Source organism: Mastigoproctus giganteus, chromosome 13 (genome assembly GCF_048544385.1).
Source record: "Mastigoproctus giganteus isolate SK-2022 chromosome 13, ASM4854438v1, whole genome shotgun sequence".
NCBI lineage: Eukaryota > Metazoa > Arthropoda > Arachnida > Uropygi > Thelyphonidae > Mastigoproctus > Mastigoproctus giganteus.
The window spans coordinates 76,295,919-76,319,692 of record NC_143587.1 but is presented as its reverse complement, the minus strand read 5'-3'; the positions used below and the strand labels follow the sequence as shown (position 1 = coordinate 76,319,692).

Genomic DNA, 23,774 nt, shown 5'->3' with positions numbered 1-23,774 from the left:
TTTAATAGGTTTTTTTCACTCCGTGGCTGAGTTAGTTCGTCTCAGACGTAGATAGCAAGGTTTTTCTCCACAGTAACTGGGTTTTTTTTCGTCCAGCAAAACAGGCAAATCAACCATAGAACATATGCAATTTACAGACACAAATACGGGTTAATGTATTTAATTACGGACAACCCTAAAAAAATATCCCACACCCTTTTAAATCTCTGGCTTGTCCGATACAGAGAACATACGCGGAGATGGGAGAAATCACAGGTGCCGTCAGACCCCGAACATACCTAATACCTAATACATAATTTCTCGTTGTCTCGGGATGAAATAACATATAGAATCCGTTTGTAGGCTGAAATGGAGCTCATTAGAGAACAGAACTATATCCCATTCGTTAAGGCTTCAAGTCACATATTCATGGCACTAGTTTTGACGAGCTCTGCGGCAGTTTGAAGATCATGGGACACAACCACAGACTTTCTTGCGTAGAGTCCGCTTGAATTCAGCATTCTTAACACACTCCGGTTGGAAATGTTTTCACCTGTAATCGCACCAACCTATTAGACAGTTGATGACAGGACATCGTTTAGTTCCGTCCTACGGTTAGAGCGAGATAACGGTATGTTCTTTTGATGTACTCCCTCGGATGACCTTGACCAGCTCTTCTTGTAATGATTCCTCTCTCCTGAAACTGCTTCCATACTGCTGAGAGGATACTGCCTGAAACATTAAGCCAACGTGCTAAGTCCGGTTGCAAACTGCCCGGCTTTAAGTGGCCCAAAGGCTTGCCGTCTCAAAAATCATCTAAACGACGATAACTTACCATCCTGAGTACTGGAGATGTGGCTACCCCACTGAGCAAGACCAAAAAGGGGAATGAAATGATGTGTGGCATCGCGTATTTTTATAGGCATGAATAATTTGCATAATGTACGGCTCTGTAAGGTCTTTGATCGATTTCTATTGGATACCCAGTATTTGCTTATCAGGATGCCTATTATATCAAATATTTGCCTTCAGCGACACCGTTCGCAATAAAATATTCATGAAACACATTTTCTGCTGTTATTTTGTCGAGCAGTGTATTTCTGCTTCTTTGTACCCTGTTCCCCATTGCCCAATGCGTACCACAATACTTACTTCAAAAAGATGTTATCATCATAACTGAACACTGCTTTTCGAAAATTTCCCTCAATTTCTTCAAGTGAACATGACGGGTGATGTGGGTGTCATTAATTTTAAAGCCCTTCAATTATATGCCATAATTAAGTTAAATTAGCAGTTTCCAGCAAGAAATCTGACAGGAAATAATTGCTGCACTTTTATCTCCAGGTCTTTCTCTATCAAGCACTCACGCAGACATTCTGAGCAGTATTATTACAGCTTCTGAAGGGAGATGAAAGTTAGGTGGGTATGCATTAATACGAGTCTGTTGTGTACTTGTGTTTGAGTTGAAGCAATAAAGTCTCTCAGGCAACAGTGTCTGTAAATTTCCTTTATTCATGGTTGGGTTTTTTTTTACTAGTTGAACATCCCAATTTTTAAGGGGGATAATCTTACTCCCCCATGAGTCTCGTTGATGACGTGAGGAATTTTAATGGGCCTTTTTCACAACGTGGCTGAGATAATCGGTCTCAGGAGAGGGTAGCACGGTTTTTCTCCCAGAAACTCATGTTTTTTTATCTAGCAAACAGAAAACCGACCACAGAACACACGAAATTTCCCGATAGTATATACAACGGAATATGGCTTTACTTGCCGCTGCTCCTAAAACCTTATTACAACAATTTTCTCCCCACTGTATTGCTGGGGACCAAATAACTCTGCCACGATGCCAAAAAGCTTTATGATTTTCTAACGGGGGCTTTTTCCATGTGGTGTTGAAGGATACTGATCGGAACCATTGTGTTACTCCAAGTGCAGTGTATGTGTGATGTGCCTTCTGAATCTCACAGGATAGCAGACCTACTAATGAGACCAAACTCACAAAAAGGGAGAAGAAGGAGAGACGAAGGGGAAAATATACACGAAATGTATGATTTTTTAGATTCTGTGCTAATAGACAAATTCTATATTTTACACAAGCGAACGGATTACATTTCAAGTGTTTAGATAAATCTGCACTGTAAGAAATTATTGTGGTAAAATGGAAATTTCAGTTATTTCTCCTCGTTAGTCGAAGAAAACCACTACACGAATTAAAAAAGAAAAAAAACACGGTTATGAATGCACTGTCGCGAATATTAAGAAAGTAGACCTCTTTTCAATACAGTTTTATTTTTGCTGGTAGTTCTACATATTTGTGATAATCTGAGCACCATCTGAAAGTTTCGAAATTAACCATTTCCAAAAGCTTCTTCAACAATTCCTTTCTAACTTGTTTCTTCTTCTGGAACACATTTGTTCATGCAATCCTGCAATAACAAAAAAAATAATTATATTTACGAAGTTAATTTTATTTCTAAAATGAAGTAATGAAATGAAAATATTTCTGTGAATTAGTGATTGCAAATAATCCTTACCCAGCCAAAAAGCAAAGTTTTGTGAAGCTAGGGAAAAGCACACCGGGTAATGTCCATCGACAAGAAGGAGGAGGAGAGGACAATGAGTAATCACTGGTACCACAAAGCCAACGAATGTACATATTTTAAGCACATTGTTGGCTATCCAACGGGGTTTACTTTCAGTTGTCCACTTGCCATCATACTCGCCAAATAAGGTTAATGATATTGTTCTTCTCAAATAAGTAGCTGTAAACTTCATTGACTTATGTCGTCATGTAGAGAGGGAGGGGTAAATATAATTTTTTTTATACGGGAATGTAGTAGCAATGCTACAAATTTATGTGTCATTTATCAAGGACATGTGCCACAGCGAACACAAGCTTAGCAATTTATGTGGAGAGATGTAGAAAGCCATTGAGGACTTAATGAATAAACGTTTTTAGAACTTCTTTACATTCTTAGCACGTCCCTCTGGAACATCACCATCATGAGGAATGCGTGTATTATGCTAAACATTTGGTTGGATGCCGAACGGGTTAGCCGGGTGGGTGAAGTGCCTACCTGGCAACCCAAAGGACGCGGGTTGAAATCTCCACTCGGGCTTGGATTAGAGTATATATAAAAAGTTTGGGAGGTGCATTATGGCCACCGCAGCCGATACGCCAACAAACAAAAAAATCTGGTTGGATCGCAAGAACCGCATTTATAAGGTCCGGATTGTTATTTTTTCTGGATTTTCAAGTGTTCGGGTTATTCTATTACATCTCTTTAAAATTGCAGAAACAGTTCCTATAAATATGTTGTTTATAGAGTTTTATACCAACGGCGTTTTTCGGATGACAAAGAAATCTTTAACCCAAATTAGAGCAGTGCAATACACATAAGAATGGCTTCTCACTTCATTGGAAAAATGATTCTCAAAATTTTTTGGAGTTACGAGTCTCAGTGCAACCAACTGACGGTATTTTTTAAATATTTCATTGAAAGAATGATCACATTAAAGGAATGATTTGTTTCCGCATATTATAAAATTAACAAATCTATTTACCTTCTCGATCTCCCATTTATTTTTAAATGTCATCCCGGAACAGTTTTCCTAAAATAAATAAATACATTAAAGAAATTAAAACGAACAAAATTAGAATGATTAATTACTGTATTTACTTTAATAAATGCAATAAATAATTAATATCGAGCAATTTGATTATATTAAATATTTTAGTAGCATTTTTATGTTTATTAAATTCTTCAAAAAATAATAAAAAAACAATAATTTTAATGAATATTCTTCAGATTCATTATTAATTTATTTTATCTTCAAAATAACACAAAACAATAAAAATGATATAGCTTTTACTTAAACAAAGTAGGAATAATAATTCGTAGTAGCAGAAGGTGATCAGGATTATTGTTTTCTTCTTTCCGCTTTTAATAATTTATCAAACTTGAGAGTTAAGAGATATTACTGCAAGACGTAGTAATAACCAATGGACAAGTTGTCTACCGTGGCCAAAATGGTTGGCCTCAGGTGAAATTTGCAAATTTTTCACTCTAGAAGAAGAAATCTTTCTCATTCAGCAACACCTAAATGCAGTTAACATCATAATATAGAGAAGCCTTAGATGCTTCCGTATATTATCTGAAAAATAAAAAAGCTCCTCGCGTCATTGGTGGGATTCGAACTTAGGCCTTTTCCACCCGGTATGGGATGGAGGGTGATTGCAACCTTTTCCGCAGCCTCTATTCGGGGAAGGTTGTAATAATTGGATTTAAAACTCGTTTTTCCTGGGACACATGTTTGCAGCTTTCAGCATCCACGTGTATGCAAAGTCTCATTCTGGAGGTTTCTTTTTTTTTTCTCTCTTAATTATTGCTGAAATAGTAGTTTTGACTACACTCACCTTAGTTCCCTCACTTGGTGCTATCGTGAACTGTAGGTGACGTAATCACCGAATTCAACGTCATGGTATTATTCCAGTGCAAAAACGTCCAGTTGGATGCAGAAGTTGACGAAAAGAGACCAGAAGCTTCTCAGCAACAGTGACATCTGGGTCTGATCAGTTGTTATCTAACACGGTCTACCAGAACATGGTGGCCGTAGGAACTGATATTAGTACATAGGTACCCATATTTGTACTTGATATTAGTACATATTAATACACTGATATTAGTACATGACCTGCTGCTCACGAAGAAGATGTCACATCAGGCAATGCACAGGATTCACTTGCCCCGTATGCAACCCATATTTGGCTATTTCAAAGTTCAAAAGCCGATATGATGTGACAAATCACGGTACACTCTTCCTTTATTTATTTTTTTTTTTTCTGAACAGATAGCCTTGTTTACTTCAGGATTTCTAGGTGTGTAGCCTCGTCTGTAAGGTTTGGGGAAGGCATGCTCACCGTCTGAGGTTTCTCATACTTTGGTCTTGGACCATTGGTTGACGTTTCTGCTCGACTGATGTTCTCGACAATTCTGCTCCTCCTGCAATATGATAACAACGAGACAGGCACCGTATCATACTGCGCATCCTGTAATGATTTGATTTGAACACCTGGGCATTCAAAAGCTTTGTTAGCCTGTACCGAGCTCTCATATCAACTCAACTGAACATAGTTGGAACCAACTGCTCCTCCTAGCAACAGGACAGTGCATAAACATGTGTTGGCAACAGAACAGTGCATCATATTCTTCTGCACATCCTGTGGTGACTCCATTTGAAGGCATGGGCATTCAAAAACTTCACTGGTCTGGCCAGAGCTCCAACCTCAAATAAAATTAAATGGAACGCCGCTTCGGACCGCATAGACCAGTTCGCAATCGGAAGCTGAATGGAAGACTGTTGAAGGGCATATAAGGACCATATACCTTACACTTATCAAAAATTAGTTTAGAGTCCGCTGACGAGGATACAACGTTCAATTCAGACCAACGATGGACGTAAATGCTGATTCAATAAAATAGTCTTTAAAATATGCAGGTATTGGGTTTCCTTTGGGAATGTAGTTTATATCACTCATTCTGATTGGAGTTGGTTTTTGACGGAGTACTTTTTTGTGCGTGTCACTGTTAATCGCCAAAGCAACCAAGGTTTAAAAATAAAGCGAGTTATTTTGCCTAAGCGTCTAAGCGTCTTATTTTGCCTAAATTGCACTCTTTCAAAAACGCCTAAGCGTTTTTGAAAGCGTGCAATTTTCTGCTTTTTTTCTAGCTCCACAACTGATTTCAAGATATCTTTTGGCACGTGATGTGATCAAGTTGTTTCAGAACAAAAGACTACTACTAATAAAATAAATACACGGCTTATCGGTGAATATAAAAAGAAATACGAGTGTACATAACCTTTTCACTTAATGAAATATTGAAAGCATAGTTTATGTAAATCAATTAAAGTAAATTAAATTAAGTATAAAAATTCAATTATTTTCTTAAATATTGTATCATCGACATCATCAAAATCTCTCACAATGATAGTACAACCTAGGTTATGCAGAGTGCCTAAGTATGCTAAAACATTCAAACTAAAGATGAGCTGTTTAAAATTTGAATGTGGGCAGGAATCAAAAGGTCGCAGCGCATATTTTAGAGCTAGCACACACTTAAACAGAACAAAATCAGTATCCATAAGAAAATATCTGAAACACACCTCAATACCACGCATGAAGCAGAGATAGGCTGCGATACCAACAAAACCAACACTACTCCCAGATCTGACTGAACCAACGGAATGGTTAAAATACATACGGAACCTTCATGGAACTTTATAATGAAGGCACGAGTAAAATACTTCCAGAGCCAAACACACCTCTTAGCTCACTGTCATAAATTATATTTACTAAGCATCAACGAATTAATGCCATCAACTCACTACCACCGACCTCAGCTGCAGGAAAAAACAAGATTCCACAGTTCTTTTCTGTCACACATAAGCGCTTCAAGTCTTCATATCAATTACGGGATGTTGAAATCTGAATACGTTCCACCTGAGTGGAATACTTATGTTCTTCCAGAACTTAAAACTGCATCGTCAAAAGCTGTTAACCATTCGAGGCTGTTAATCATTCGAGAATGTTAATCATTCTATAGAAAAATCCTCAATCTTTCTCAGAGTTACAGAAAACAATAGTTATATTTCGTTAACATGTCTGTTTATATCCCAGCAACTACTACAATTTTAGAATGAAATTAAGTACCAGTAAGCCCTTAACATCTTCCTAATAACAAGTAATAATATTCTTGAGTCATTCAATTCTCATGATGAATTAATAATTACCTATCTTGATAATCAGTTAATATTGGGACTATGTGACCATCAGAGCTCTCCTTCAGCAGTCCAAGTGTCGTTTCCTAAAAATTAACAAGATATTTGCCATCCAAGTTTCAATAAATCAATTAGTATTGATTTAGTTGCAGTAAGAGTCTGTGGATGAACTATTTTCAGTGGGACCCTTCCAAGAAGTTCTCTCTTAGTTCCGCTTTTCACAGCAATTTTGCTCCAGTAGAAATAACAGATGCTCAAAATATAAATAACCTATACTCACTATTTTCTAAAAAATACGAACTTTGTATTAAGACAATCACAGATAGAATAAATGCAAAGAAAACTGTGACTTGGGATGATAAGTTGATTCGTAAGTATAAAGACAGAATAGGGAAAACACGTGATCTATCAGACTAGAAAAAATACATCTTACTGTGGGTGCACGTTTATCAGGAAAAACAATTCAACAAACGAAAGATATAACTGGTTTCTCAAAAATATCCATCTAAATGGTTTTTAATGACTAGAAAGCAAGAAGATATCCTTTACATCTTAAAAGTGGAAACCTTGTTGATTTGTTGTTGTTGTTGTTTTTGTAGAGATTTAGGAGCACCGTCGGCTCATGCCATATTACCACGTGTATACTGTGTGTAAATTGCGTGCGTTTTGAAGTCGAATTTCTGTTTGTTGGACGGAAAACCAGAGTTTCCGGGAGAAAACCTGTACTACCCTCGCCTGAGACCGACTAACTCAAGCGGAAATATGGCAGAAAAAAATACCACAAGAGCCAATCAGTGGTACTCTAAGGAGGACTGCTCGTCGTACAGGGAATTGGAGAAATCCGGTACTGGCAGTCGCCTGCCTAATCGGAACCCACTTGTTTCAGAGAAACACAGAAAGATCTTCTTGAAGTGGTGCAGTGGTGCGTGAACACCGCGATTGGACAGTGGAAAAATGGAAGAAAGTCAATTGGTCTGACCAAACGAATTAAAATACACTTTATTTTCCCTTGATGGTAGGCAGAGAGTGTGACGATAACCTCACGAAGCAATGGACATTGTTCCCTTGTTGAGACAATCCAAACATCTGGAGTTTGTATCGTGGTATGGGAATGATTTGTTGGCACGAAGTTGATTAATTTATATCGCTAGAAGGTAAAATATCATCAAGGGAGCACTGAATTTTGCATCATATCCACGGCACTCTGAAATGCTAATCCAGAGGGTGATGGCCACTTTATGTATGAAAATGCAACAGAGCTTTGTGCCAGAATCGAGTACGAATCGTTCGGAGAATACGACTTACACTGATTTACAACATCTTAATTAGCCCCGCATTCACCTGATCTTAATCCTGTTGAGAATGTGTGGAATATGCTGGAGAGAACTATTCGGAAACAAAGGTTTCTTCCTTCATCTTTGTCGCAGCTACGTGATATTTTGTAGAAGAATGTTAGGCCAAAACATCTTATAGACTCCGTACCGCGCCGCACACTTGCTGTTATTTGAAACAAAGGCGGTCCGATTCGATACTGATTTAGAGATCGTTTTTTTTTTTTTTTTTTTTTTTTTTTTTTTTCACAATGTGTACTATGGCGAGCATAAGATTTACAATTGATGACCATAACAAAACAAATTGATGAAGATCAGAGACCACAGCCCAAATCAATCTCACACTTGTAGAATTGTTATGCTATCAGGATTTCAATTTAGTCCCTAATTTTAACTGTAATGAGGCAAACTAACCACGGTGTTACCTTTGACCAAAACTACACCATAATCTGGAAGCACTAACTCTCAAGATGTACAGTGTGTGATTTCTAACAAAATAAAATTTCTCCATGCTAGAAAAGTAACCCTCATTAGGAACTAAATATACAGATTCGTGTGACCAGTGTTATACAGTGAAGATTTATGGATTAGCAGTCCCCACGCTCATTACAGCCTCTCAGTGCCGGATATTGGTTTTCATGTTTCTACAAGGGTCACTGTCCTATCCACCTCCAGGAGAACAATTCAGAGATAACATTCTGTAGAAATAATGTGAACGGCTAATCAAATACACGATATTAGCCTTACCTCGGCAATAGAATTGCTTTCTGGATTCATTCGTTCCCCCTAGGGTGTGAAACACCTGTGCCTGGAGGATATTTTTAATCCTCTAATCTAAAACTCCCTTGTGACCCCTTACATTGTATTTTACTGTTTCATTAAATTGACACACATGAAAGCTGTGTCCTCATAATTTTGCTCACGTGGGATAATGAGCACATGTAAAACCTCCTTGACATTCACACCATGATGGTGCAGGCCAACATAAAACAGTAAGGCGCGTGTACATTATACGATGTTAATAAATTAGAAAACTGTAAAACGTGGTTTGACTATTGGCCCATTACAGTGAATAAAGCTGAAGAGCTAGAATACATAATATATATTCTAGAATTATATAAGATATATTATATACGAATATATAATATATATTCTAGAAAATATAATAATTCTACATCCCGAATTATTAAAACAATTTTTATTTTTAATTCAATCTAATAAATAATATTTTTGGAGACCTTATAACATAGAAGGGAACTTTGAAACTTACTTCGGATTTCTTTTTCATTTCCTCCCACTTTCCCTATGTAAGAAAATAAAGTTCTGGATTAAAGAAATAATAAAAATAAGCATGTTTCATAACATATTTAAACAGAAAGAGGCATGAAAATACAGAACTGAAATGTAATGCGTCCAATTCCAGTAAGCCAAATGATTTGTTGATTAACGTGAGAATGATTGTAAGTTACCATTCCCGCCACTCGTGAGACTTTAAATCTGTTGTGGAGAGCAACACCACGGAGAACGTGTACTTATGCACCCGCGCGCCTGACCACTAGGCTACGGCACTGTCCAGTCAAAACATTATGACCGCCCTCTTGTCCTATAAACCGGCTGTTCCTCACCTTTTGGTGGCACCTGTTTGTTGCAGTGAGAACCGGTAAATGTGATACTGCAGGTTCGTGGCACGCGGTCCACTTAAAATATGTTATAGATATGGGCAAGGATCTGATGACGGTCTTCGAAAAAGGGACAATTGTCGGATACAAATGGCAGGGTGGCAGTACTATGGTAGTAGGCGGTGGGATGTAGTTAACGTGCTCTAAGAGTGGACGGATTGTGGCCAGAGCAAAAGTCGCTGGTCCTCATCGATACGTGTTATGTACGTTAGGATGCCCATGCCTTGTGCCAGCCGATAGACGGATAAAGATGGAGAGTTTGACAGGGTCAAAAGTCCATGTCACCTCGCCACCTTTTAAACAAGGGACGAACAGAGGTATTTTGCTGACCCATTCCAACGAACCCTACTCTATACGAGCCTCTGTAGTAGGCGCTCGGTCAACAATCCATACCTACAGCAGTCCGTCGCCAACAACGCCTAAAGTTTGCATCTGAACGGCGTCATTGGACCATTGAGGACTGGAAAAATGTTTTTTTGGATGTATCACGTTTTCTTCTATGCCATTCAGACGGTAGAAGGGGGTACGGCGAAAAACAATGAAGAAGAATCACTCCACCGTTTGTCCGTCGTTCCAGCCAGAAAAAAAAAAAAAAAAAAAAACAGCAGGCAATCGACGGCAGTGTTTTTCCAAGCGGAAATGTTTTCCACGTATCTCTTAAGGTCCTTATCCCTAGATACCACTTTTAATGCTAAAAACTACCAACCCAATGTAGCTGATCAGCACACTCCTGCATCGCGACTGTCTACCAGAGGGCACCAGTCTGTTCCAACAGGATAATGTGCAAAGCCACGTTGTCGGCAGTAACGTTTCTTTGCACATTCGACGAACACACGAAAGTGACTTTAAGATGTTACCGTTGCTGCCTAATTAGCCTGATATGAATTCCACAGAACATCTCTAGGATTACGTGGATCGATAGATCTGGCATTGTGATCCTCCATGACTGGAGGCAATCCTGGTGATATGATACCATATACCACTAGACCTATTTAGAAGCCTAACAGAGTCCATGCCTTGCTGTGTGAAGGCAGTACCTAAGGCAAGATGAGGGCATGACAACTATTAGGTAGGCGGTGTTAAGGATGGTGAGTGTGTGTATATATAAGTAGCTGGTCGCAATATTTTAACATCGCAACTACCTACTTAATCACCACAACTACAATCGCGATTTTAATGTTCAGGTAACGGTCGGTTTGTTACCTGAACAGTAAACCGAGCTTACAGACTGGATTATAATCCACACCTTTTTCGATCGAGACTGATAACTTAACGACCGCATACAGAAGCCAATAAAAAGATTTGGACTGTTTTGTAGCGTTTATGAAACTACGTTCCACATTATTCAGAACTTATCTTTGGTAACTGGAGTTTTCCAGTTTCCAAAGATAAATTCTGTCTTTTTCCTTTTCCAGTAAGAAGTCCTTTTAACATCGTGAACTCCTTGAGTCACATGAGCGAAACTATATTTTTGGTTGGGAGTTGAAAAATTAAAATTTATTCATCGTTTGGTATTTGCGAAAATATTTCCATTTGCAGGGTTAGTGTTTCTCGAATATCTAAACGTTTTTACTTCTTTTTGAATTTTCCCGTCTTATAGAACTACTAACTATAAAGTTCAAATATTGTTACTCACCTTCCTATCTCCTTTATTATCTCCTTTATCACCTCCTTTTCCTTTCTAAATATGAGAATAAATGAAATGAATTAAGAACTGTTCTTTATACAAATATGAAACAGCAGTGTATGTAATTGCACATGAAACTGCAGAAGAAACATACGTGCAGCATTCACCATTTCCCCTCCTCAGCTATCTACAGTAAATGAACACAATTTAAAAAACACCTTTAATTGGAGATTTTAATACGAACAATCTGAAAACACGATAATTTTCTATATTCTGATAAACTTCAGAACTATTTGACAAGAATGAATGCGGACATTTTTCTTTTAATGGATGAACTATCTACATAGCTTACTTGCCACACTTATTGGAGTGAGGTTGGTTTGAATCACTGCGATCTCACATAGTGACAAATACGGTTATGATAAATAAGAATTGTTTGATCATTTACGTAAAAATGTTACTTCAATTATTTAATTAAATTCAATTCTTTGCAGTTCAATTCTGAGAGTGACGTGGGCAGAGGATTGAACTGCCGACCGGGCTAGACGGGTGGGTAAAGTGCCTGCCTGGCAACCGAAAGGTCGTGGGTTCGAATACCGCCTCGCGCTTGGTTTTGCTATTTTGCTATAAAATAGCAAAGGAAATTCATTTAAAGTTTTAAAAACCTCGATGGTGCCGTACTCTCCGGTTGGACCTCACGGCCACGATACATGAAGGTAGCAGGAAAAACCTGGTTTCTTCGTGTATTGCTCACATCATACGATAAAAAAAAAAGAATAGAGATTGAACTGAAGAATAAGCCTTTTCAGTCTTCCCTTTACCATAGAAGCTGAATGGTTGAAATCCGTGTTTTGGGGTGACCAGGGAAGATGCCTGAATCTTTCTTGTGGTGATCAAATTGATCTTTCACAGATTTAGATGAAGAGGCCGTCACCTGGAAAGGACACCTATTCCTAGGAGTAAACATGAGCCAAATCGGACTTAAATGATCCACAATGAATCAGATTTGCTCTTTTCTTCACTATGTTCTACAGCAGGATTAGGTGATCAAGTGCATATCCCCAAAATATGCACTACACCATTAAACATTTGACATAGTATATTCTTAGCACACACCAGATGGTTCGGTGACTTGCGTGGCTTAACAGAATGTGAAATATAATCGCCATCAGCGGTGCTGTAAAGGTAACGGGAAAGTTCTTAGGACTATATAACTTGTGTCATTCCTCCTACGTTCGCCCTCTGCATTCCTCATGCTAATACGGATGGTATTCTGGCTATTGTCCGACGTAATTTCCCCAAAGATTAATCGTTTTGCGTCAGGCTTTATAGAAAAAAGTCCCCAACGAATTTCAAAATAAATAAAACATTCATATTCATTAAAATTGATAACTGCAGCCAGTAGGCTCATTCTAAAGGCAACAATCATGATCAAAGACTGGTTTTGGACTGTTCTCCTACTTTTATAATATTTTTAAAATATGGCCGTAAAAGTCTTAACTTTTTTGGAAAGGTTTTGAATGTGTGGTGAAAATGGCAATTTTTCATCCAAAATAAGCCCAAGGTTCTTTTGAATAGACAAGTGACAATTATACTCCATTCAACTTGGAAATTAGTGGTCTGTTATGGTTTATCTTTTTGCGAAATATCATTGTCTTAGTTTTAGATGATGTCAAAGATGTTTGTACAGTGTGTCTTCTGTGTTGTTCATTTTTTTCTGGCCACCACGAAATCTGCTTCCATTACATCCACTCACCGAGGAAGCAGGAAATAACTATACACGTACTGTCTCCTAAAGGGATCATGCCCAGTACATTCTCGCTATTATCACGTATGATAATAGAGGGACTGTCGCACCCACTCCACACGTGGTGAAAGTCCCAAAGGAGACCACATCAACTGGAGTTAGCGCAATACCGGTGGATACCAGAAGATCAAATACCTAGGAAGCTCAAGTTTTTGCACAAGCAGGTGAAAAATCGATTCTCTAGTAAACTAAAGAATCTTGCCCCCACGTAATATTATTTAAAAAAAAAAAAAAAAAAAAAAAAACACCAGAAATCCTGTTCCGAAAGGAAGTAGCATGAATAGCCATTTTAAATTTTAAAAAAATAATTAAATAAAATAATAATTATATCTAATTTAAAAATAAAAATTAATTTTAAATCAAATAAATAAATGGTTAAATAAAATAATAATTTAATTTAATTTAAAAAATAAAAATAAATAATAGTAATTAGAACACTGCCCTAAAAAAATAATGAATCTAAATTAAATAAATCTGAACTTCAAGTCGGGTTTTCGAAGTCAATTTCTGAAAAGTCTTCAAAGTATTTAGTCCAGAAGTGAGTTCGGTAATCCGCATCATCTGTTAAAACCTCTGTAATTCGTGTAGAGCGGAGAAGGTTTTTGATTTACAATAAAATATCTTTCATTTCCAGGAGAGAAAAGTATTTACTGTAATAGATAAGTGTTTGTCTTAAATCTTGGTAAACCGGGCAAAAATATAAAACATACCTCTGAGGCCACAGGCGGTGCAGAAAGAAGTACGTGGCAATTATTTCAATTTAAAAACACGAGCTTACAAGGAATCATGGCCAGCAAGATGTATGGTGTAAGACGCTTGAGTAAAAATTAAGCTGGTTATTTTTTTAGGTAGTGAATTTAATATCAGATATAAAGCATTGTTCACTGCTCCTTTGCTTAAAGAATTCTAACTCACTTTTCATCTTTTATCTCATTTCAATATTTCGCTTTATCATTCTTCTGATCGGCAGTAGGATCATATGTCAATCAGAAAAAGTTAGAGTATATCATTTACGAATAAAGTAAATTGAAAACATTTGTACTTGAGACACAGATCCATATAAATAGTCTGCAAGGATTTGTAAAGATGAAATTAAAACTGTTGTACAGGTTCTCAGAGGAGCTATCAAAAAGATCCGTTGGACACTGTCTATTTTGAACTGAAGTCTAATAACTTTGGTTCTGCGAAACCATGTTTTGGTTCCATATGTGACGATTGGAGCAGAAACTGTGCAATAGTTCTGAATTCTGGGTATTCCATTTTTTAAATTTCAATCCTGCCCGGAGATTCTGAACAATATGGCCGTAAAGGTTTTAACTTGTTTTTTGAAAATTGTGGAAGTGCCGTGAGAATGACAATTTTTCATCGAATTCCAGAGACCCTAATGAGAAGTAACAAGTGCCAATGATACTCCATTAAACTTCACAATTAGAGGTCTATTATGGTCTAGTTTTCCATGAAATATTATCAGTTTAATTTTAGATGGTGACAAAGAAGCTATCTGAAGAGAGTGTATGGTTTGTGAAGTGTGTAGTTTAACTGACCCAACAGATAGTATTTGAAATTTCGGAAAACAAAGAGGCGACTTGGGGGAGCGGATGACCAGAAGATAGATGCGCACAGGACACCTGGAGACACAACTAGTAAAAACAATAATATAATGCTTAAGGGAAAAAGAAGAAGAAAAAACACACCTGTTAGTAGTAACACGAAACATTTGTCGCTGATCCCGATCTTAGTAAAATTGTTTCCATTCTTTAAATTTCTAAATATGTATAAGAACTTTCGAGCATTATTCGCAAACCCTTGAGGTGTTTGAACCTATGGAACCTGGGGTCTGCAAACGACACTTTGAGAAACACTTGAGCATATTGTCCTATCCGCGCATTTCAGATGATGATCAACTGAAACTGATTAACTTAATTTAATGGCTCTGCATTATGGAGCTGATAACTGTAAAGCTTTAATATTGTTACTCACCTTCCACTGACTTTTACGTTTTTCTTTTTCCTCCTATATGAAAGTATAAATGAAAGTAATTCAAAGGAGTTCTTTGTACAATAAATAAATAGCAATATAAAATAGCAAAATAGCAAAGAATGTTGAATATGTAGACGTACAACAATACGATATTCAGTGATCTACAGTAAATCATCAGTTATACTAGAAATCTGTTCCTTTCCTTATAATAAAACAAAGATAAATGTAATTATTATTATCATTAGCCATATAAAGAAAAGCAGCTACAGGCTTTGGCAGCACTTGCTAAAAATAAATAAATAAATACAAATAAGAAAAAGTAATTAAGGATAGATAAAACTAAGTATAGAATAATATAGAATTAAAAAGAATAAAAGCACAAGAATACGGATTGGTAATTCGCTATACGAATATCAGTGATATACCACCATATTTTTTCGTAGTAGTAAAAAACTAGAGAACTAATGTAAATGGAATCGATTTAATTGTATCTCATATGGTGGCTGCCTTCACAGCGAGTTACCGTGTAGGTTTTTATTACTATGAAAATGGTGATATGTCACTGATATTCTTAATATGAATTACCAATCCGGAGCGATTACGCCTTGTGTGATTATTCTTTTTAGTATTATTACTACGCACACCAACTGGTATCTCTCATATTATGGTACTTATACTTCACAACTGGGTTGGAATAATTGCAATACGTACTCGCCCACCGATGATAGGTCAACAAGCCTTGAAATGGTGCCGTATGATTGATGGTATCCCCACTGAAAATAAGTAACAATTGTCTTCTCCATTGGTTAACCGTTACTTATTCGAGGTAGTGCAATACATGGCAACTCGTTGTGAAGGTAGTCACAATATAAGATAAAATTAAATCGATGCCATTTACACTACTTCTGTAGTTTTTTTACTACAACGGGAAAATATGGTGAAATATCACTGATATTCTTATCGGTAAAAATATAAATAGAAGATCATTTTTTTTAAAAAATATAATATAAAACAGAAAAAAAAAAAAAAACATCCTATGTGTACCCTTATTTAGGTGACCTTTGAATTTCTCCAACGCTTCTGTTTCAACCAAGCACCGAGGTAACTAGCCTCTTAGTTTTCTCAAGGATGTTAATGCATTAATCTATAAAATTCGCTAAATCTCCTGCTTTTCGGAAAACATTGGAACCATTCTTTAAGAAATTAATGCGGTCATTTTTGTTAAAATGACACACTATACCAGCTATGTTTGCCGAAGATGGCTGGTTCAATCGGTCAGATCTGATTAACACTTTATTCCATTCACTAGCGAAATCACTAGTGAATGGAATAAAAGAACCCTCTTTATGGCATTCTCGAACTGTCTAGTATCTTGATTCGATAAATAGCTTGAGAAGCAATTTGTTAGTGGTGCATGCGACAGATACGTAGCGCACAACTGGAAAAATACACCACTTTAATAGCCGAATAAATACAAGAAGTTTGTTCCTCTCACTTCGACTCGACGAGTTTTCCAAATCGGAGCTGAGATTTTCTTCCTTGATGAATTGAAATGATAGCAAAAGGTAGAATCTGGATTTCCTTCCACATGTAACGTCCTTCTCCAGCTATATTAGAGCAAAAGGTAGGCTAATCTCAGAAAAAATATGCCAAGGCCGTTCTGGTTTTTCTAATTGATAATCTGTATATGTCGAGTAATGTAATAATATTATTTCTCTATTTTTATTTTATTAGTAAATGCCATTTGAGCAGTTTTTGTATGAGTTCTTCATATTCTGGAGGCACGTTTGCGTTTCCTAAACCTACAGCATCAAGTTGGGCTTCCTTTAAAATCCTCTATACCCCTCTCAGAAACTATACTTAGTACCTGAATTCTACTCGTTTTTGTTATTATATCAGTACCATTATATCTATGATTTTCTACCCAATTCAATGAATCACTTTCTAATTCTAGCCATTTTTCAACTTTTCCGCGCAAAGAAATTTTTTTTTATTTTTAATAGGGATTAAGCACATCCTTTTGATTTCTTCAAGTTCTAATGGTTTTCTTTTTCAGTTGGAAGAGGTCCAAGTTGTCTTTCAGCTGCCATATTTCACTGAATTTCTGCGTAATTTACAACCTTCAATTTAAATCCAGCAGTGTATCCGTGGTGTATTTAAGGGTCGTGCCAGTTTAAAGCACTCACATTTTTATAAATAAGCAGGACTGATAAATACCTGCCCAATTGCACTTCTGATGAAGCCCGTGGCATTGTATTTCCGCGAATCTGGCCGAGAACTGTATCGCACGCGATCTCTGCGCTGGGCCGGCTGTTTTTGCAATACATAATCTCTTGTACAAGACGCACCTCGATTTTTCAATATATATACACCGATGAGCCAAAATATTACGACCAGCTAATCGTTATGCAAATCGAAGCAACTGCAAGTGAACTACGGCGCGTGCGCGGGTAGGGACGCGGTATAAAAAACACCTGATACTGAGCTGCGTTAATCAGTGTTACTCATGTTCTTCAGATGGTAAAGGCAGCAGATTTAAGCGAGTTTGACAAAGGCCAAATTGTAATGGCCAGACGACTGGGTTAGAACATATCTGAAACGGAACGGCTAGTGGGCTGCTCACGGCCAGCCGTGGTTAGTATCTACCGAAAGTAGTCCGAGAAGGAAACCCACGAACCGCCGGCGAGGTGTTGGGCGACCACGGCAACAGAAGGGCGACTGTGGTGCAAATCGCCGGTAATTGGAATGCTGGTGACGGAAGTAATGTGTCACAACACACAGCACATCGAACCCTGATGAAATTAGGACTGCGTAGCTGCAGGCCGCTCCAAGTGCTCATGCTAACCATGGTTCACCAGCGACAGCGCCTACAATGGGCAAGCGAGCATCGAAACTAGACATTGAGTGATTGGAAGAAGGTCGTGTGGTCCGATGAATCACGTTTCCTGTTGCACCAGGTGGACGGCCGGGTACGTGTGCGTCGTTTACCTGGGAAAGTAATGGCGCCTGGATGCAATGTGGGACGAAAACAAGACAATGGCGGGGTGTCATGATTTGGGCGATGCTCTGCTGGGATACCTTGGGTCCACTCATCCATGTGCCAGGCACTCTGACGTTTACCACCTACCTAACACCCTTGCCATTGAAATCTCAGGAAAATAGGTGGCAGGACCTGCCAGAGTAAATGCAAATTACTAGGTACCTGGTCTGCCTCCACGGGGCGAAAGTGGGGCAACGTCGGGCCTCAGCAGGGGGCCTGGCGGCTAAATGGCCAGAAGAACAACGGTACATGACACCACACATTTCAAGATCCATACACTTTTAAATCTCTGGCCTTTACAGTGAACTATATCACCACACAAAGTAAACTACGCGGAGATGGGAGAAACCCCTGGTGCCGTTTGACCCTATATACACTTTACACTTTACCTAAACTGCCGTCTCACTAGGGGCCTGGCTGCTAATAGGCCGGATGATTAAAGGGCACAACATGCCACATAGCACATGAACCATATGTATTTTTTTAAAAAAAAATCTCAGGCTTGCCCGAAACATAGAAAATACGCGGAGATGGGGGAAACCCCAGGAGCCGTTAGACCCCCAACACACATCTTACCTAAACTCCCAGTTCTTCCTACCTTTCCCCCAAGCTTTCAGTCATCCCCCTCTCTATCTGCATGCCAGCACACGACCTACACCAAAGTTTTAACTTCTCTAAATTATTTTCGCTAACTCCTCGGCCACTAAATCTCCATTGCACCCCCATCTAATCAGGAAAATACAATATGTATGTGTTCAACGTACCAACGGGCACGCTATATACATCTTTCTTAATATTATTTAGTTTTATTTTTTTTATAGGTCCCAGCCACTGAAATCTCAGGAAGTTAGGTGGCAGGACCTGCTAGATTACTCATTTAAAAATACTGGTGAACCTGGTGTGCCTCCACGGGGTGAAAGTGGGGCAACATCCGGCCTCAGCTGAGGTCTGGCGACTAAATGCCCAGGCGGCTAAATGCCAGCTGAGGTCTGGCGGCTAAATGTCGTGTCGTACACGATACGACACGACACGATACACCTCAAGATCCATATACTTTTAAATCTCTGGCCTTTACAGTGAACTGTATCACCACACAATGTAAACTACGCGGAGATGGGGGAAACCCCTGGTGCCATCTGACCCTAAATACACTTTACACTTTACTTTACCTAAACATCATTGCTGACCAGGTACACCCTTTGATGGCAATGGTCTTCCCCTTTGGCCGTGTCATATTTCAGCAGGATAATGCGCCTTGCCAAACCGCCCGGATTGTTCGAGTCTGGTTCGCGGAACATGAGGAAGACTTCCAGGTATTGCCCTGGCCTCCAAATTCCTCAGACATGAATCCCATCGACCATTTGTGGTTTGTGTTGGAACAGCAACTCCGATCTGCGGCGTCTCAACCACGGACCTTACAGGAGTTAAAGGATCTGCTGGTTACTTATTGGTACTAGATACCATAAGACACATTTAGAGATCTTGTAGCGTCCACACCTCGCCAGGTACGAGCTGTTTTGGTTGTACGTGGAGGACCAAGAGCTGTTTTGGTTGTACGTGGAGGACCAAGATCATATTATGTAGGTAGTCATAATGTTTTGGCTCATCGGTGTGTATATATATAGGTTTTAAATAAGAAATACGTCTTACACACCGGGAAATACAGTAATAAATTTAGGAAAATGTTTGATTAAAATTATTAACCGAGAATTACAATATTTATTTCTTTTCTAAATTTGATTACGCTCGCAAGAACTCATAAAATAAAGGAATTTAATTAGGAAATTTATTAAAATTAAATTCGTAATACTCACGGGACTAAGGCTATCCCACTTTTCCTTCATTTTCTTCATCTATAGACCGAGGAGACAGCGAGAGAGAGAGAGGAAAAATAATGAATATATTGTTTTGAAAGAAACAGCAAAAGTATAAAAGAAGAAAAACATTTATACTCAAATAAATATGAAAGAAAAGATAACAATATAAAATAAATAAACTAAGTATATTGATAAATTGAATACATTGTTCCTTTGATATGCTTTTCCCATATCCAGCCCCTCTTTTGAGAAGCTACAGGTGAAAACCTGACGGGTCCTTAAATTTTGCACACCAGTGTAATATGAGTTACGGCTGAAATTTGTTCCGTTTTTTTTTTTTTTTTTGTGTGTCTGTTTGTTTAGACTACAAGTGGTGGTCAAACTAAATTCAGAGAACGAGGGATGGAAGACGTAGGTACGAAATTGTACATTAATTTATTTTATTTTGCAATGTATCACCTCGAAGTTCAATACACTTCTATTTAATATGCAAAGAGTATAAAATTAGACACAAAAAAGTGGAAAAAAATTGGTACGAAACTAGGCTTCTACAAGTACTTTTATTCCTCCATCTTCTTTAAAATGAGTTCCAGGAAGACGAAACTTGAGATCTCTGAAACAAATAAGTCACTTTGGAGGAAGAACTGAACTGTTCTAGGATTGTTTTAATTATTCAAATCGACATTTCTACGGTCATAGAAAAGCAAACCCAGATGACTTTCCTCCTCTTTTTCCCCCCCGAATTGATGATTTTAACATTGACATAATGCTGGAATAATATTCCCCTTTATTGTGGTTTTAGTGCAAGGTGATCGATTAATAACAACCTTTATTCTCCAGAAATTTGAGACCAACGCCATTCCATCTCATGGTTGTCTTCGAAAATTTTTGCCATTGGCGATCGCTTGTACTTCCACTCCGCATGCTTTCTTTGAATTCAGGATCATAAATACAGCCGCGTTTCATCACCAGTCACCAAAAGACATTAAAATGTTATCTAGATTAGCAAGAATTAATACTAAATTAATAATTCTATTTTGATGACTCCAGGGCTCTGAAGTTTGGCAAGAGAAATAGAGGTGTTTCCGGGAGCCCATCTTCCAGAAACTTTGGAACGTTCCCATATGCCCATGTATTATTGATAAAATGCTTCTATGGGAACCGTGAAGTTCGTTTTCAAATTGAGACACTTTAATTGATTAGTTTCAATTTTTTTATTTCAACGATGGCACATTTTTCAGCATTGGTTGCTTCAAATGGCCGACCACACCTTGGATCATCCCTAACTGACCCACGTCCTCTTTTGAATTCTGCTCACCATCTTGTGGCAGTAGCATGATTGGTGGAACTTCCCCAAACACTCCAGTTAAAACTTTCATGGATCTCTTCAGCATTTCTGCCTTCTTTGGTCAAAAATTGATTACAGAATGATCCTCGATTTGATGGATTTTCATTCTTCTTCCACCAAACAGCTTAAAACATGAAATTTCAGAAACTGCATAAGACATTGGCATAGAATATTTCATCTTATTCAATAAGGCCTTAAGCCATCAAGATATATATAAACTAAAATGGATATTTGCCAGCAGCATGGAAAATTTTCTATGGCATTTTCTGCTGTTTTTTCTTATTTATTTTAATATATATATATTTTTTTTCTTATTTTTAATATATATTTTGATTACTTTTTATCTCTCTATTTAATTTTGGATTAATTGGATTATATATATATCCTGTTCTTGGACCTTTTTGATCGTACGTCGTAACAAAACTCTAATGGTAGAACTTACCTTCTCACACTTGCATTTGACCATTTCTGCTGCGTTTTTGCTACCATTGAAGCATTTTGCGAATTTGTCCTAAATTGAAAAGGAATTCAGTGAAAAAATTAAAAACAGCGAGATATGAATTAAAAAATGTGATAACAATATCATTGTTATATAATGAGGATGCTTCATCAGTGCGCTTTAAACAAATATCAAATAATTTAATGGAGTTTTCTAAATCATCATCATAAAAACGTGCAGCGTTGTATGGGCTGTTATCTGCAATTCAGTAAAACTCTTGCATTAATTTTGATGGTAATAATTTCAATTAAGTTTATCTCACATATTAAAATTGAGCCATGTAAAATTTAGTGTTTTTTCTTTCAGAGAATTAGAAAAATACTCATATCGCAGAAATCAAGCTCTATTTTCACTCCAGGTAATTATTTTATTAATTCCATACCGGTTCTTTCAATAGACTGGTGAATAAGGAAATGCTTATAGAAAGACGATGAAACTACTGGTCTGTTTAACATGTTTTATATCGGCGGTGTCCAGAACTTAAGCAAACTAGCAAGTGGTTAATACTGTTGAACGCCAGAACATTTGAATCAACGAGCTGAGATATACCAATTAGAGTCCTAAATTTGTTAAACATGCAATGCTATCTGAAAATATATTTACGGATGAGCAGCATATTGAGAGTAAATAAAAATATATGTGCATATAACAAAATGACAGGCCCTTGGTCCACACATTGGAAATTGGACTATATTGATACGCTATAAGTCCAGTTATCCAGCTGGCAATCATGAGGATCCGTTGATACCGTTTCATTAATTGCCAGTTGGATGAGCGTTATTCACATAAATGCCTACATTACAAGAATAACATAATGTCAAGAATTCAGCCATGCAGTGAAAAAAGTCCATAAAAGTTCCTTTGAGTTATTGACAGGATCCAAGCTCTGGCATTTCCAGCCCGGTATAAGGAGGACAATGATCACAACCACTCCACATCCACAGACTATATCAATGGTCTGTCTTTGTGAGTAGCACAGCGGTTATAATCGCCGTCTTGTTCATACCAGATTAAAAAAGGTTCGAGTCAGAATATCGTCAGTGAAGCGAGGAGCTTCTGTGGGTTTTTCTTTTTCATTCTTTTGCTAAATTAATCGGTGTCAGGCGAGGAGAGCAAGGATTTTTCCTCCTCCTGAAAATTGAGTTTTTCGTCTAGAAAAACGGGCAAACTCACCAAAGAACACACAATTTACAGACATAATACACAAGTGTAGATGAGGTTAATTCTCGAGTGACCCTAATATGACTTTTTTTTTCTTTTACCGGACTTGATTTATTGTCAGATCTTGTCTAGGCAGTCTGCTTGATTCTTTTAAACTGCTGCGTTAGTTTCTCTAATTAAAACGAACTGATAACTATCATTGTGATTACCTAAGTTGCTAGATATACAGGGTGTTTCAGTTAAACGTTTCAGAACTTCTAAGAGGGGTAGGGTACATCCTGACAACTCGAAATCATATAGCAATGTGGGGTCGGAAATGCTTTCCTGAAGCGGTATTGTACACAGAAGTCGTCGTGCGACGTCGTGCAGCACAGATTCGATTTTCGGTCAGTGAATGGGCCGGTATTATGGGAGATCACCTCATCGGACCTTACCTGTTACCGTGTCGTCTAACCGGACCTATCTACTTGATCTTTCTGCAGCAAGTATTGCCACAACTTTTGAGAGATGAACAGATTTCTGCATCGACGCAACAGACAATGTGGTTCCAACACGATGGAGCCCCTGCCCATTATAGCGGAGATGTTCGTAACTACCTGGATGTCACATTTGGTCAACAGTGGATCGGACGTGGTAGTCCCGTGCGTTGGCCTGCTCGGTCACCCGACCTATCATGTCTTGATTTTTATTTCTGGGGTCATATGAAATCGCTAGTTTATGACACCC

The 23,774-nt window shown here is 37.9% G+C and overlaps 1 protein-coding gene across 1 annotated transcript in view; it reads right to left on the bottom strand.

Moving 5' to 3' along the window:
* Positions 1 to 2,275: 2,275 nt before the first annotated feature.
* The window catches only part of LOC150076193 (uncharacterized), a 31,996-nt gene continuing 10,497 nt past the window's right edge, over positions 2,276 to 23,774 (bottom strand). The window contains exons 3-9 of the mRNA XM_090387443.1: positions 21,831 to 21,899; positions 20,038 to 20,076; positions 15,184 to 15,216; positions 11,406 to 11,450; positions 9,361 to 9,393; positions 3,544 to 3,591; positions 2,276 to 2,405 (exon numbers count right to left, since the gene is read on the bottom strand). Coding sequence (XP_090243569.1) covers positions 2,364 to 2,405; positions 3,544 to 3,591; positions 9,361 to 9,393; positions 11,406 to 11,450; positions 15,184 to 15,216; positions 20,038 to 20,076; positions 21,831 to 21,899 — 309 coding nt within the window. The 3' untranslated portion in view covers positions 2,276 to 2,363. The remainder of the gene's footprint in view (positions 2,406 to 3,543; positions 3,592 to 9,360; positions 9,394 to 11,405; positions 11,451 to 15,183; positions 15,217 to 20,037; positions 20,077 to 21,830; positions 21,900 to 23,774) is intronic.